The 16,393-nt window shown below is 38.9% G+C and overlaps 1 protein-coding gene across 4 annotated transcripts in view; it reads left to right on the top strand.

Annotated features, from left to right (window-relative positions):
* DENND1B (DENN domain containing 1B) overlaps positions 1 to 11,816 on the top strand; it is a 266,602-nt gene extending 254,786 nt beyond the window's left edge. For all 4 annotated transcript variants that reach the window (XM_060091461.1, XM_060091462.1, XM_060091460.1 and 1 more), the window contains 2 exons: positions 544 to 760; positions 5,490 to 11,816. In XM_060091461.1, coding sequence (XP_059947444.1) covers positions 544 to 760; positions 5,490 to 6,008 — 736 coding nt within the window. In that variant the 3' untranslated portion in view covers positions 6,009 to 11,816. The remainder of the gene's footprint in view (positions 1 to 543; positions 761 to 5,489) is intronic.
* Positions 11,817 to 16,393: the final 4,577 nt, after the last annotated feature.

Genomic DNA, 16,393 nt, shown 5'->3' with positions numbered 1-16,393 from the left:
AATTTAACGCAAAATGTTAAAAATTAATCTTAACATAAAATAAGGGAAATAATAATAGTATATGTTGAAACAATTTTAAGATATTTTGGGATGACAGAATCAACATTCTTTTTTCTGCATTAAGTATATCTGTTTATATAACACAAGTGAATAAACAAAAGGAAAACCATATAAACATACTGAAAGTGAACTTGGAGTATAGCAAACTTCCCAGGTATTCTGGGAATCTGATATTTCTAAGGCCAATGTCCCAAATTCCCCAAAATTAGACTGTGAAAAGCCCCGCTTGTGCTTCCAGATTGATAAGGAGCCGTAAACGTTTGTTTGCTCTCAGTGCACGTACTCAGGATTTCCTGCATTTGAATTGGTGTGTACATCACTATAAAGAATTTGGCCATGAACCAATTATCCACTTCGCTGTTCTACAGAAATATTACATTGGTTTTAAAACTCCCACCTTAGTTAACGGTCGTTGGTGAGAGGTTGCTTGTACGTAGCACTCGTGGTCACGTAATCACCAGTGCGTGTTTTCTTTTTCTTCAGGTTGTCCTCTGAAGATGGAGAAGAAGCGGCTGCTTATTTCTACGAAAGTGACGACTCTCTTGAAACCAGAGCACAGGCCCCGTCCTCGGGTGAGATGGACTTGCTAGGCGAGATCCTGGACACGCTGAGCACGCACAGCCAGGACCAGGGGAAGCTGGCGGCGGCCAGGAGCCTGGACTTCTTTAGGTCGATGGACGACATTGATTACAAGCCCACAGTGAGTCGATTTTCCAACTGATAAAATTAAATGAACAGTTTCTCGCACTCACTGTGATGGCTTTTGTCATCACCTTAGTTGGTAGGAGCGTTTGACCTCAGATAAGTGTCAAAACTCCAAAAATACTGTAAGAGTTAATCATTAAGAATTATTTCTAGTAACAGAATTCCAGCATTTTCCCTTTTATTTATGCAATTCTGGTGGTTATTGTCATTAATTGAAATTATTTTGTCAAGCAGTAGTATTTTCCTACAACCTAATTTTATAGTTGTCTTTTCTGGGGAACTTTGTTTGTTTGTTTGTTTTTGTTTTTTCTAACTTCATTACTGTTTTAAAAATTATTCTTCATAGGTAATTTGATTTTCCTTGAGAGCATGAGTAATGGAAGCCTTATGTAAGAAAGCCCTCGACTTCAATTACCTGCCTGCCTTCCTCCTTCCTTCCCCCTCTCCCTCTCCTCTACCCCACTCCATCACCTCCTCCCACTACCTCACCCTCTCTTTTGGTTTATATCTCTCTCTCTTTCTTTCTTGCATTCATCAAATATTTATTTTACTGTCTATCAAATGACTCCTTGGGTGATTGTAGCAGCCGCATGAAATGAAATTACTCACCTTCTCAGAATAACATGACTGAACTTAACTGAAAGGCCTTAGGGTAGGAGATCCTCAGCAAGGATGGTTTCTAGCCGACTCTCATTGAGAGCTTCCCCAACAGAGCTGCTATCCTGCACGGTGTCTTTTAGCATGCAGCAAAATAGAATCTCAGCCACTCATAGGAATACAGCTGGATGGGTTGGCAGCAGTCATGCCATAAAGTCATTTGGGATTAGGAGGAAGACCTATCTCTTTTTCTTGGCATTGCAGTGTAGCATTGTGTCCTACTGTGCCTAAAGAATCAAATAACCAAGTAATATGTTTCTCCAATTCCACTTGATGCTAAAAGACAAAGGATTGCATGTAAAGGTACTTACTCAAGGTGTGTGAAGGGTTTATGCAATTTGTAGAACATTTTTTGCCAGAAGGTCACCTCACCTACTTTTCTTATTGTGTTGATTAAGAAGATTAAGCAATACTTAGTGCAAATATATCATGGGAATGATTGATCACACTCTGTTCTTGGGGGTGGGGTACAAACTGTTTATGGCATTTTGAGAGTTTGCAAGTCATCTTAGGTTAAGAATCTATTTTTTCCCAAAAATACTTATAAAAATAAATTAGGTTTCTTTCCCGTTTTCTTGGGAGGGAAAACTAGTTAAAGTAAGATTGATGTGTAACTAAGGCATCAGAAGCCGATGATGATGCTGACATTTAAAATGTCAGCTTCAAAGTGTTTGAATACACTCACTGTGTAAAAAGTTACTGAATCAAACTTGTCTATCTTTTTCAAGAAACCAAATGCCAGTTGATTATTTACATATATTTAATTTTTTCCTTTTTTACTGTTGCATGTTTTTATTGAAAGAGACTTCATGGCTTCTCTGCAGTATAGTTTGGTGATGATTGTGTTGATAGTGGTGGCTGAAACTGACACTGTTGGAATTGATTTACCTGTATTTTCTCATTCGGTCCTTAACTGCAACTCTGTGAGATAGAAACTAGACTCGTCCTTATTCCATAGATGAGCAAACTAAAGTACAAATGAATTAGTAATATCTTCACGGCTACACAGCTAGTAGGTGAAGGAGCAAGGTTCTAAGACCTGTGCTCTTAACCACAATTCAAAACTGCTTCTCCATGAAAAAAGCAACTTAAATAAGTGTAAGATCACTCTCTTTTGGATACTTTCCCCCCTAGGACAAAATATGATGCATAATTTGGCGTGGCCTTAATCTCAACCAAAAATGTAAAGGAGGTGAACCTCTTTTAGAGTAGAAGGTAAATAAGAATGATGCACTGCCTATATTATTTTAAATATATTAGGGAAACCATTTTGAGTCAGAGCTCCCAGCCAACCGGGCTTAATTTTGTAGGATTCCAGTGGAACAGCTAGAGATGAAGGACTAGCCACAGAGCTCAGTGGTTACCCAGTGGTTACCCATCGTTTACTCTGTACTCCACCTCTGCACCTGCTTCACAACCATTAAGTAATACTGGATGGCATTTTCCTAAAACCACACTAATCTTAACATTCAATTCAGTGGGGGCAATTTAAAAATATCGCCTTTTTTGTTAGCAAAATACTTCTTTACATTATTCAAACTTTAAGATTCTTTCACTTCAAATAAAAGATATTTGGTGGTAAACTGCAAGATAACTTAGAATTAAGAGCAGTTTTTTCCCAACAAATACATGAAATAAGTATTAGAAGGCATTTATGACAGTAGCTTTATACTTTAAGTGCCATGATTTTTGTTATGGAATTCATAATTTTAAAAGATCAGGGCTTACCTGGTGGCGCAGTGGTTGAGAGTCCGCCTGCCAATGCAGGGGACACAGGTTCATGCCCCGGTCTGGAAAGATCCCACATGCCGCGGAGCGGCTGGGCCCGTGAGCCATGGCCGCTGAGCCTGCGTGTCCAGAGCCTGTGCTCCGCAACGGGAGAGGCCACAACAGTGAGAGGCCCGCGTACTGCAAAAAAAAAAAAAAAAAAAAAAAAAAAAAAAATATATATATATATATATATATATATATATATATAAAAATAAATAAAAGATCAATATGTTTAAATATGTCTTTTGAAACTTTTTAGACTGCTAGACTTCCCTTCAGTTCTAATAAAAGTAGAAAAAAGTTTCAGATTTTTCCTAGAATATGCAATTTTCTTTTCCTTTTTTGAAGTCTATTTGACTATCCAATGGTTTACCTGATAGTACTTTTTATAATTTAGTATTTTCTCCCTGTAATGTGTGAACAAAAAAAACAAAATGAACTCCAAGTTAGATAATCCATATTTTTCTTCCTCAAGAAAATGTCTAATGTTGGCCAGTCTAATTAACCAGATCTTAGGTAGGGAGGTAGGAATGTGTGGAGATTCATACCAATAGCTCAATTACATGTAGTCTTAAACTAGTTTAATGTGTTGTGCCATTGGAGGAATTATAATTCTTTAATGTATAAGCGAAAAAAAAATTACTACTGATTTTATTGCAAATATGGGCTTTAAAGAATAATAACCTCACTTTGATGAGAAGGAAAATATTGAAATAAATTATGTAGATCAGGGTTATGCGGAACAAGAGTCGATTCCTAGGGCTACCTTAACAAATTACTGTATTACAAACTGGGTGGCTTAAAACAACAGAAATTGATTCACTTTACCTCACAGTTTTGGAAAGAAATTTGAAATCAAGGTCCATGCTCTCTCCAAATCCTCTAAGAAAGGATCCTTCCTTGTTTCTTCCAGGCCTAATTCTAGTCTTTGCCTCTGTCTTCACAAGTTTGTCTTCTCTCTGTGTCTGTGCCTCCACGTGATGTTCTCCTCTGGGGAACTTTTAAACGTGATATGTTCCCACCTTTTTTCTGTATTTTCTGGATGTTCAAAAAAATTTTAATAAATGTATTAATTCAAGTAATGTTTCATTGTATTGCTTTAGAAATAATACTTTAAACAGATTGAACTGGCTGTTTTAAGAACACAAGAGAGAGAAGTATAAGTAATTTCCACTCTGTTCTGATGGTAATAAATTCCAGAACTTGGCATTGATTATATAATATAGTTTGCTTGTTTTTTTGTGTTATTTTGAAGGATTGTTTTGCAAATCCTGTTTATTTTTCAGCTTTTTTGTAGCATAGTGACAAATAAAAGTTGTATACATCTAAGGTGTACAACTTGATGTTTTGAAATGCTGACCACAGTCGAGCTGATTAACATATCCCTTATCTCACTTAGTTACCTTTTCTTTGCAGTGAGAGCACTTGAGATCTACCTTCTTGGCAAAGAACTATGGTCACCGTGCTGTACATTAGGTCCCAGCACTTTTCCCACCTGCACGACTGAAACCAGCCCCTCCAGCATCTCCCCATTTCCCCACCCTCCATCGCCTTCTGGTGACCCCCATTCTACTCTCGACATCTGAGTTTGACTATTTTAGGTTCCACATATAAGTGACATCATGCGGTATTTGTGTTTCTCTGTCTGGCTTATTTCACTTAGCATAATGCCCTCCACGTTCATCCATGTTGTCACAAATGGCAGGATTTCCTCGTTTTTAAAAACTGAGTAACATTCCATGGTGTATACGTACCACATTTTCCTTACCTGTTCATCCATCAGTGACATCTAGGTTGTTTCCATAGCTTCACTATTGTAAATAATGCTGCCGTGAACATGTGGGTACAGCTGTATTGTCAAGATACTGATTTTACCTTCTTTGGATACATACCTGGAAGGAGGTGTATTATATATTGCTGGATTGTATGGTAGTTCTGTGTTTAGTTTTTTGAGGACCCTCCACACTGATTTCCACAGTGGCTGCACCAGTTTACACTCCCACCCACAGTGTGCGAGGGCTTTTTCTCCACACCCTCGCCAACACTTATGGCCTGGTTTGAGTTTTGTAGGTGATTGATAGGTGCAAGGGCCTGGGCACCCATATCCATCTCACTTCGTTCCTGTTGAGGGCGCCCTGGGAGGTGTTCAGAGCTAACTGTCGATGCTTCATTTCCTCTGGGAGGGACTCTGAGTTCCCAGCCTTGAAAGAGACTGATTTCAAAATGGAAAATAGTATTGCCGAAGTAATGCTATAATTTTCTTCCATTTTTTCTAAATGCGCTGTTTCTTCTCTCAGAATAAATCCAACACACCCAGCGAGAACAACCTGGCCCTGCTTTGCGGTGGTTCCGGTGACCAGGCCGAGTGGCACCTGGGGCAGGACGACAGTGCCCTCCACGGCAGGCAGCTCCCGCCCTCGCCCAGGAAGCGGGTGGCCTCCAGCGGGGGGGTGGACTCTCTGTCCATCCTAAAGGAGGAGAACGGTGAGCGACGCCTCGGTGTTGGTGCCGAGAGCCGGCCCGCAGAGCTGGGAGGGCCGGCCCCCACTCCAGGACTGGGTTTGCCGCTGGCTTCGCCCGGAGCTTCCCAAACAGAGAAGGAAGAAACACTAAGCCAGACTCCGGGTGGTCCGCTGGTACCCAGCCTTGGGCGCCGTCTGTCTTCTGTTCCTTGGGAGAAAGAAGGGAAAGGAGCCAAAGAGACTTCAGAAGGTTCTGGACTGCTTCAAGAAGTGGTATCATTATGTCACGTAACATCTGCCTTCCAGCAAGACTTAAACATTTCAGAAGGAAAAGCAAGTGGAAACCAAGCTTAAATCAACAAATGAAGAGTCCGTCGCTTGCATCCAAGCTTCTACGGAGACGTTTTAGGAGTCCCTGTACCCTATCATAAACAAGGATTGGTAGAAAAGACAACTCTCACTACCGTCTAAACATTGTTTTTCATTTGGGACATTTCTCCCACTCGTCTGTCTCGTGGTATATAGATTTATCCACTGATTTTTAAATGTAAAGCTAATTCTTCTACTGTGCTCTTAAATCAGGTACTAGTTTGTATGTATGTTGAAAGTATATATTGAACATATGATTTCCCAGTATTTGGTGCTTAACGCCACTTATTTTATTTAAACTAAGTATGCATCTAACCCTTGCACATAACCAGTAGCTACTGTACTAACCTGGTTGAGCATGAACTGGCCAAGATACCAAAACCTATCAGAACTAGCCTGAAACTGTTGACCAACTAATTGCCTTAATCTTAAGCCTATATTAAGCATACTTACATAATTTATGGAATTACAGGTAAATTTTGAAAGATAAGTTATAAGTGTTCTGCAGAGCAATAATGCCTTTTTCTATTCATCGAATCAAGGACAAAATTCATTTTTTCAAAGTTAAAAAGCTCTCTTCTGGACACTGCAGCCATGTTTTCCAAAAAGTATAAAAGTACACATTCACCTTACATGTCACTCAGTGAAATATATGAAGTGCTGAATTACAATGTGAAATTAATGACTTCTGTTTACAAATGACACTTTAAGTTTTTTTCACAGTCTTTCTGTATGACTTTGCTAAAGTAGGAGTCCCCCCCCAGGAAGCCAAATGCGACATAAACTCTCCTGATAAAAAAGTGTTCCTATCTGTTTTTCCCTTAACTAATAATTCCCTACCAGAATGCTTCAATATCATCTCAGATGGACTTCTTAAAATAATTGACTTTATATTTTGGAAGTTTCAAATTTATAGAAACCGTGTGGAGAAAGTACAGTGTCCCCATGTCTCCCTACTCACTTTCCGCTGTTTTTCACATCCTGTGCTGTCAGTGCGGTACGTCTTCACAATCCATGAACCGTGCTCCGTGCATGTGTCCTTAGTTTTTCCCCACCACCCTTCCTCTGTCCCAGAGTCCCACCCAGGGACCACATCACACTTGGCGGCCACAGCTCCGTAGGCCCCTCTTGGCTATGACCCTCTCTCAGACTTTCCCGCTTTTTGACGACCTTGACAGTTTTGAAGAGGACTGGGCAGGTGTAGATATGCTCTAGGATGCCCCTCTGCTGGAACTTGTCTGGTGTTTTTCTCATGATTGATTGATTGTAACGGGACCGTGGGTTTTGGGGAGGGGGTTACAGAAGAAAAGTGCCGTCTTCATCATTACATCTTATCAAGGGTCCGTGCTGTGCACATGATTTGTGATTTGTGAATGTTGATGTTGGCCTTGGTCACCAGGCTGAGGTGGCGTTCGTGGGGTTCCTCCCCTGTAAAGCCATTCCTTCCCCTGCCGCTCCTACTGCCGTCTTCGGGAGGAAGTCACCGTGCGCAGCCCACACTGAGGCTTGGGGCTCGTGCCTCCTCTCCATGAGGGCACGGTATCCACATAAATTACTTGGAATTCTTCTACATAGGACATCGTCTCCTCTCTCTCAAATTCACTGTCACGCTTTGAAGTTCACCTGAGAAGGAATCGTGCGTTGACTGTTTGATGATTGGCTAGATTGACAGGAATAATCAGGAAAAAAACCCAGTGATGCTATGGTTCACTTGTTGTTAGTATGTTCAATATATATACTCTATACATCCCCACTCATGATTTTTTTTTACGTTATCGTTTTAGGAAAGGTGTTTGAGAACCCATTCAAGAACCCTCATCAAGACTGTGCTCTAAAATATTTACTGAAATCATAATTTAATTTTCAGTTAAAATCCTGGAAGGGGGTTAAAAACATTGCTTAAAATATTCATTCAGGTCAGTCTTTAAATAATTTAAAGAAAATGACCATGTTTGCTTTTCTAAAGTGCATTCCAAAATCTCAATGGATATATTTTGGGAGGACAATTATTCATTCATGTTTACGAAGGAAGACAGACCTTGTTTTCCATATAAGGATGGACTCTGTATGTATTAAGGACAAGGGTGTTTAATCCTTTTTTTAATTTAATCCTTTTTTTTAAACACAAAAGTAAGATTCAAGGTTCCTGTCAAATTTTGCTTGTATATACTCATTACAAAATTCCATTTTATTTAATTGAAAGATATGAAAAAGAAGTCCATTTATCAGAAGAGCTATTTTAAATAAGAAGGAAAAACTGTCACTTTGGTCGTTAATCTGCTGGGCAAATATTCTTCATAATTTTTGAAAAGAATGTAAAGCAGCCCTTTAATATGAATATTGGAATGAGGTATTTTTCCTGCAGAATTCACTGTCTGGAGAATGGGATCATCGTGAGTGTAGCATAGGCACAATTTGGGTTTTGACCCATTTGCTTGATAAGTTTCAGGGCCTCAGAAACGTGAGTTCTTTTCTGTCTTTTGGTCCCCTCACCAGATGTCTGACTGCACTGCTGTGTGTTGTGAGGGTATTCATCCACTGACAAGTCACATTTGTGTCAAGATATTTTAAACTGAATTTGTGCCTTATTTTAACATACAAAATCAGCTCTTATATTCCATGTTAAAAACAAAAGCAAAAACCCTGCATGTTATTCTTGGAAAAAATCCAAAAGACTAGTAGCAAGTATTCATATTTCAAACCGTTAACATTTTAAGTATTCAAAGTCTGCTCTGAAACTAGACTTCCCAGTATTATGGTGGCTGTAGAGACAATGAAGTGACATTGAGGTGAGTTCTGAAATAACAGTATTTTTCCTACTATCTTCATATTTTCTATTATAACTAAACCAAATATGTGTAAACTCTCCTGCTGTTTGAATTCTATTTTTTTTTTTTTTTTTTTTACCCCGAAGGAGCAACACCTGTTCTACAACAGAATTGTATAAACAAATCAGACCTTTGGCTCTGAGGCCCAGTCTTTATGTGACCTCTAGACAAAGTCACAATTCTCCCCAAATCCCACTCTTAGTTTTTATCCTTTTGCCCTTGGGTATTGCATCCATGGTATTTCAGGGGGATAGAAGAGTCGTATGTGAATTTAGGAGCTCTTGTTTTGTTAAGTGAGACTGTGTTAAGTGGTATATTTTGATGGCTACCTACTTTAGCATATTTTAGAAAGGCACCAAAATATGGCATGATTACTTTTCTGATTAAAAATTTAAAACTCATTTAGGAACTATTTTCAGCTGTTTGTACTGGTCATACACAAGGTACAGTAACTGTGGACATAGGGAAATAAAAGAATCGGCCTAGTCCCTGCTGTGCAGGAACTAATTAAAAGGAAAAGGAATTGTAAATCCCTGGTAACAATAATAACTATAATGTATTTTGCTTAGAAGTTATTCAGCCAAGATTCTATCACCAAAAAAAAGGCCTTTTAAAGCTGCTTAATATAAAACATGCTCTAAGTACAGAACCATTGTACCATTTCTAATTTGATTAACTTTCTCTACTGTTATATGAAGTACAGTAATGCTGCTACCTAGGATACCTACTTTTAAAGGACAGATTCAGAGGCTCTTAGAAACTAAGTGTTCTTGTTTACCTGACTGTCCATCACCACTCTGCTCTCCTGTCACCAGGCAGCGAGGCTCTGATGAAACCATGTCCCTTTGCACTACTTATGGCCACGTCACTCCAGTCAGGATTAACTGAGCATGCAGATGCATGGTGATGGGATCTCGTTTTACTGTCTTTACCTTGATAATAGCATTCTCTAGAAACAGCCTCCCCTCACACACACACACATACACTTTTAAACTAAAACCGTGACAGTGCTGTTGTGAGGAGTTTGTGCTCATATCCTAATAAACAGGACCCAGGAATGCTAATGAATTCGTTGTTTCTGAAATAAGGTGAAGAAGTAGATGGCTGATAAAGAGGACAAAACTGTGACTATTCTCATAATTAGTAGATCTTCCTTCTTTTCTAGAAAATCTCAATTTTCAGGAAAAGATTATTTTCATGAATAAATTTTCTAATCTGAATTCCGTTTTGTTTAGCATACAAGATCCTGATTCTGGGTAGATATTTGTATATCAGAATATAAATTGAAGAATGTAAAATGAACACCCAAACCTAATTCCCCCAGACCACTTCTTAATATATGAAATGCTTTCTACAAACTGTGTCAGTATTGAGGTCTTTCCTCTGTCGAGCCCAGGAATCTGTTAGTGTCTGTTTCTTAAATCTTGTTTAAGAGGCAGAGTTGTTTTGAGCAAATCAGTTAACATTGTGATTTGGTCAAGGTAGGGAATTATGTGTATTTAGAAAGAAGCATGTTTTATTTTGAAAATAATAGGATTTTGTGCAATATTTTTTCTTGCATAATTTAGTTCATATAAATACACACATCTGCTTTTCTAGCAGATGCCTTACGGTTATGTTTTTCAGTATTTGTGTAAAACTGTATGTAGCAACATTCCATGTGATTTTAGAGAAAAATATTCTTTATACCGTTGGCAGGAGAAATGTTTTTATTTAAAATAATTATGAATATTGCATTAATATATCATAACTAACTGCCTCAGCAACAATAAATATGCAACAAGAAAATTATGAACCTTAGATTACTATTGACAATACTGTTACTTTAGAAGAAATGTGTATAGTGCAAAATGCTGATTCTTCATGTATACGTTTAACAAATACTCAGTTCTGTACCACATAAATCTAGATGGCATTTCTATGGTGATGACAAAACATTTGTCGACTGTAGTATCCTTTGTGATGAATCTTTGGTAAGATTTATAAAGGGCATTGCCAATACTTTTTGACTGTGTAAATTAAGTTAATTTTTGTATAATGTACAGTTTGTTTAACCTTAGAGCTTCTATAGATTTCTACTTTTGTTATACTTGAATGAGGCAGAAGCACTGTGGAAAATCTTTAGCTCTGGATGTGATATGCAAACATACCAAAAAAATAAAACAAGGTACTGAACAGCAAACTTAACTAGATGCTTTCTATCCAGAAAGCTATGTTTTTTCAAACCATACTTAAGTAATTTAAAATATACAATCTTTTATCTTAAAAGATTGCCAAGTCACAAATGATTACCACTTTGATATGATAAACCTCCGAGTCTCTTCGTCTCTGTGTTACTTCATGTTTCGGAAGAGAGCCTTATTGAGGTACATTGACAAATCTGCCCTTTGGTTGATTACATGACTTTTAGGACAGGACAAAATTAGACTGTGCATCCTAAATGCACCATGTGTGTTGAGTCACCATCCTTCACATAGTCTAGTTTCCATGTGGTTATTTTGAGAACCATTTAATAATCATATACCAAAAATGAGATTTCTTGAATCTGTCATGATTCAGTACTTAGAGCAATGCCTAAAACAGCAAACAAGTATGAACTGCCTAAAACCTACAGTTTTAAATGCATAAAGCTTTTTTACACAAAAGGTACATGAGAGGTTAAAAACTGAACTTTCCCAAAGCTTATTTCTCTTTCTTTAAATGAATAACTATTTGGAAGGACTGAAAAGCTCGAGCTCTTTGCTAGCCATGGTGACTGGTATCTGTACACACCTTCCCCGCGTCAAGATGTGCGTCATTGTTCTTGCATCCTTGAGGCTACAGGATACGTCATCTCTAAAGCTGACTACTATTGGGAGGACTCTGTAAAAGTATTGTTTGGGGAATTTAAAAAAATATATGCAAAAGTAAATATTGGATGAATGACACATTACCATAAAGTGCCCAACGATGCAGGTTTAAAATAAAGTTGGTCATAATCAAAACTGCCTGGTGGTGACTCTTGTTAATGATTGGCTAGTGCTCCTGGGGAACTGTCGCAGGGACCCTGCATCTCCATCTTGGAGCCTCGTGACTGCTGCAGTGTAAACTGAGCCCTAAACCTTTCTGGCGGGTTTGCTGGGGAGGCATCCATTCTTTTGCGTCTGGTCAGCTAATTTCTTTGGGCTCTGAAACCATAGAAGAGGTCGTCAGTGTCACTAAGGACAGCACAGCAGGTCTAGCCAAGCCAAACAACTGTTCACTGACCTTCACGTAAGAGTCGAGGACGGACAGGAGATGCTCCCAAGCCTGGGAAGATGCACTTCTCATCCAGGGGCTCTGAAGGTCCAACCTAGAGCAAAAGTCAAACTGGAGATAAGCACAAAATTTCCCTTGGGTGCAGAGTTTCTGTGAATAATATGCTGAATTTTTCTTGTTTCCATAGTGGGAGCAAAGGTCTGACCCTAAGAAAGGAGAGAGTATCCTTGGAAGCCTAAGATGTAGCCGTGATTGATTTTGATTTTTAACCCTTTGCCTGCCACTGTCATAGGGGTTAGTCTCAGTACCTCTTAGTGTCTGTGTCTGAGAAAGATGGTCATATCTTAATTTTATAGATGCAAATACAAAAACCCAGTTGGATTTTCCTTATATATAAATGAAAGAGAATACTCTTTTTGGAGTATTATTTTATAGTGAGTCTGAGAATCTTCTTGCCTGGAAGTAGCAATGAATTACAGGACACACAAAAATGTATACATTTATGGAAAATACAGTATTAATAGCATAAAAATTAAATAGTGTACTGTGGAGGTTTCTAGGTGAATTAAAACCTTCCCCAAGTTCTGTCATTGGTATGGTCCTGTTACCTAATTTCCCTAAAGCTTTATTTCCCTCTATTTAAAACAGAAGTGTCTGTTCTTAGGATGAATTCGTAATATTGAGACACTGTGTACATTGCAGCTGCCATATACAGTCTGCCCTCTGTATCTGCCCTCTGTACCAGCCCAGATCGGAAATACTTTTTTTAAAGAATTCCAGAAAGTTCCAAAAAGCAAAACCTAAATTTATCCCCACTGGCAACTATTTACATAGCATTTACATTGTATTTTATGACTATTTACATAGCACTTAACACTGTATTAGGTATTACAAGACATCTGGAGATTAAAGTACATGGGAGGATATGCATGGGTTATATGGAAATACTATGTCATTTTATATGAGGGACTTGAGCATCCTTGGATTTTGGTATGTGGTGGGGGGTGGGGGGAGGGAAGGGGTTGTCCCTGAACCAATCTCCCATGGATACCCAAGGATGACCATAATTTGAAGGGTAGAAAATATGCCTAAGTACCCGATTTCATTTGAACTGATGGATGTTTGGAGTATAAAATCATAAAATATAAAATAAAACTATAAAAATCTTAGACTTTGTCTAATCCAGTGGCTCTCAAACTTAGCTTTTCATTAGAATCAGCTCCACAGTTGAAAAAAACAAACCTGGACCATGCTCCTAGGGCTTCTGGAGAAGATGCTGTAATTACTCCTTTGTAGACATGAAGAAACTGATGAACAAAGGAGGTGAGTGAGCCCTTAGTGGCTCAGAGCAACAGGTGGCTTGGCTGGGACGGGAGCCTGATGGTGGCTTCAGCCCCATGCTGTGGGGCAGGAATGCAGGACAGAAATTAAATGGCACACCTAACACACAGTCTCTCCTGTAAGTACTGGACAAGGCTTTCTGACAAAATGCACTAGTCAAGTTTTAAATTTTGAGTAGAGAGTTTCCTGATAGCTTTTTGGGAGATGGTATTAACTGCCTTCTCCCCCACCCCCCAGCTCAGTTAATTCAGTCTCCACGATCCCTTGTTGTGTGTACACGTGTGCTCTGCGGTGCCTTTCCCTCTTCTTTTCCCTTCCTTCCTCTTAGTTTTATTGGCACGTGTGAGAGCGGACAGGGCAGCCTCGCCTTGATTATGCATAATACAGGGAATACCTGGTGACATAGCAATGTGGAGGAAAAGGAAAGGCATAAGATGAATTTTTTTATTGTGGTGCCCCCGTTATTGACATATAAAGTTTTTGAGAGCACCTAAATGTCCTTCTCAAAATCTCCACAGATATTTATCTACTACTTTAAATTTTTTTCTCATGGTCAAGAACCAGCATTCAAGATAAACGTCTTACTCTTCACTTTTGTTGTGTTAAAACCAAACCCACTTTAAAAATGGAGGCCATTTCATATTCATGGTGTTTTGTAGTAACACCATTTAAACATTAAAGCAATGTATTTAAAATTTACAAATTACTTTTTACAACTGTAGTTTCTAACTTGAGGAATCAATTTGGAATATCAAAATACACTGATGGCATTCATTTAGTATTTTATCTAGTTTCCCCTGCAATATAAACTTAAAAAATAATTTTACTTAAGAGCTGAGCTTTCAGAGATTTGATAATTGTCCAAATTGGATACAACCCATTAGGTAAAAATTCCAATTTGTGAAATAGACGCTAGGAAGAAGTGCTCTGGTTTATATTACAGGCTTCCTGCATAAGGGACAAGCTTAATGACAAACTGTTAGAAAACCATTTGAATTTCTAAGCAAATGATGATAGATGCTTGAAACTTGTATTTTTTTAAAAAAAAAAACCTTCTACTACAGCAATTTAAACAATTATTTCTCATCAATAACATTTATATTTAACACATGGTGACCATACACATACAGCAGCAAAAGAACATACTGCATAAAAATAAAGAAACACTATTCTTGGGGATTGTTGTGGAGGATTAATACTGATTTTTAATCAGCAATTGTAACGTGAACTAAAAGTCTCTGGGCATTTTGATTTCAACGTTCTGAAAGGATTTTCAAGTTGCTTTGCTTACACTCTTTTAGTATAAGCTGTAGGTAAGTTTGTTGAAAATTACAACACTGCTATTGATTTATGTAAACATTATCTTCCTTTCAAGGTACGTATTTCACATTTTTTTCAAATCAACTTTAAAATTTATATCCAACAAAATTCAATCATTTTAAGAGTATAATTTAATGCATTTTAACAAATGTACGAAGTCATCTACCCACTACCATGCTAAGACTTAGAACATTCTATCACCCAAAGACTTGCTTTGTGCTCTTTTGCCATTATCCCCTTCTCTTGATCCTGGCTCCTGGCCATCAATAGATAGTTTTGCCTTTTCAAGAATTTCACACAAATGGAATCATACAATATTGCCTTTTATGGCTGGCTTCTTTCACTTAGCATAGAGCTACTGAGATGTCTCCATGGTGTTGCAGGTACCAATGGTTTGTTCACCCTTATTGCTGAGTATATTGCATTGTGTGGATAGGAAACAATGTATTCATCTGATCTCCTGTCCAAGCACATTTGACTATTTCAAGTTTAGGGTCTTTATGAAATGACACTGCTCTGTACATGTGAATGAGTACAACTTACTGTGATGACACTTGCTTTCATTTCCTTGAATTAATACCTAGGGGTGGAATTTCTGGGTCACACAATAAGTGTGTAACCATCAGAACATGGGAGTTTCAGTTGCTCCAATAATGTGGAGCAATTCATGTAGCTTCATTGGAGAAGAGTATATTCAAACCTTTGACCCATATTTGTATTGAATTGTTTCTCTGATTACTGACTTGGGTAAAGTTTTGAAAATATATTCTGGCTTTATTCCCATGCTGTGGGCAACTGAATGCTCTCAGGGCTCCAGGTGCCACCAGGGAGGAGGGGGTGTGACTGCCTGCTTCTCCTCAACTACACAAAAGGCATCTCTGCTTGTTCTCTCCAGTCTGTGGATAGCGCTGACTAGATGTTGATACAAAATTCTTCATCCAGCGCTCCTACTTGATGTTCTCGGTGTAGTTTGAATCAGCACTCCTGAGACATGAAGGAGACAAGATGGCAGAGTAGAAGGGCTTGAGCTCACCTCCTCTCATGAAAACACCAAAATCACAACTAACTGCTGAACAACCATCAACAAAAAAGACTGGAACCTACGAAAAAAAGATACTTTACATCCAAAGACAAAGAAGAAACCACAATGAGAAGACAGGAGAGGCGCTTCTGCAATATGATCAAATCCCATACCTGCTGTGTGTGTGACCCATAAACTGGAAAATAATTATATTGCAGAGGTTCTCACACAGGAGTGAGAGTTCCTGAACCCCATGTCAGGCTCCCCAGCCTGGGGGTCTGGCATCAGGAGGAAGAACCCCAGAGCATTTGGCTTTGAAGGCCAACAGGGCTTGAGTTCAGGAGCTTCACAGGACTGGGGGAAAGAGAACCTCCACTGTTGGAGGGTGCACACAAGAGTTCACATGCACTGGGACCCAGCGCAAACGCTGACTCCATAGGAACCTGGGCTAGACCTACATGCAGGCCTTGGAGGGTCTCCTGGGGAAGTGGGGGGCAGCTGTGGCTCACAGGGGGGGCAGGGACGCTAGTGGTGGAGGCCCCAGGAAGTACTCATCGGCATGAGCTCTCCTAGAGGGCGCCATTTCGGCCCTGAGAACTGGCCCCACCCAACAGCTTGCAGGT

Source organism: Mesoplodon densirostris, chromosome 2 (assembly GCF_025265405.1).
Source record: "Mesoplodon densirostris isolate mMesDen1 chromosome 2, mMesDen1 primary haplotype, whole genome shotgun sequence".
NCBI classification, from domain to species: Eukaryota; Metazoa; Chordata; class Mammalia; order Artiodactyla; family Ziphiidae; genus Mesoplodon; species Mesoplodon densirostris.
This window is presented reverse-complemented; position numbering and strand designations above follow the sequence as displayed.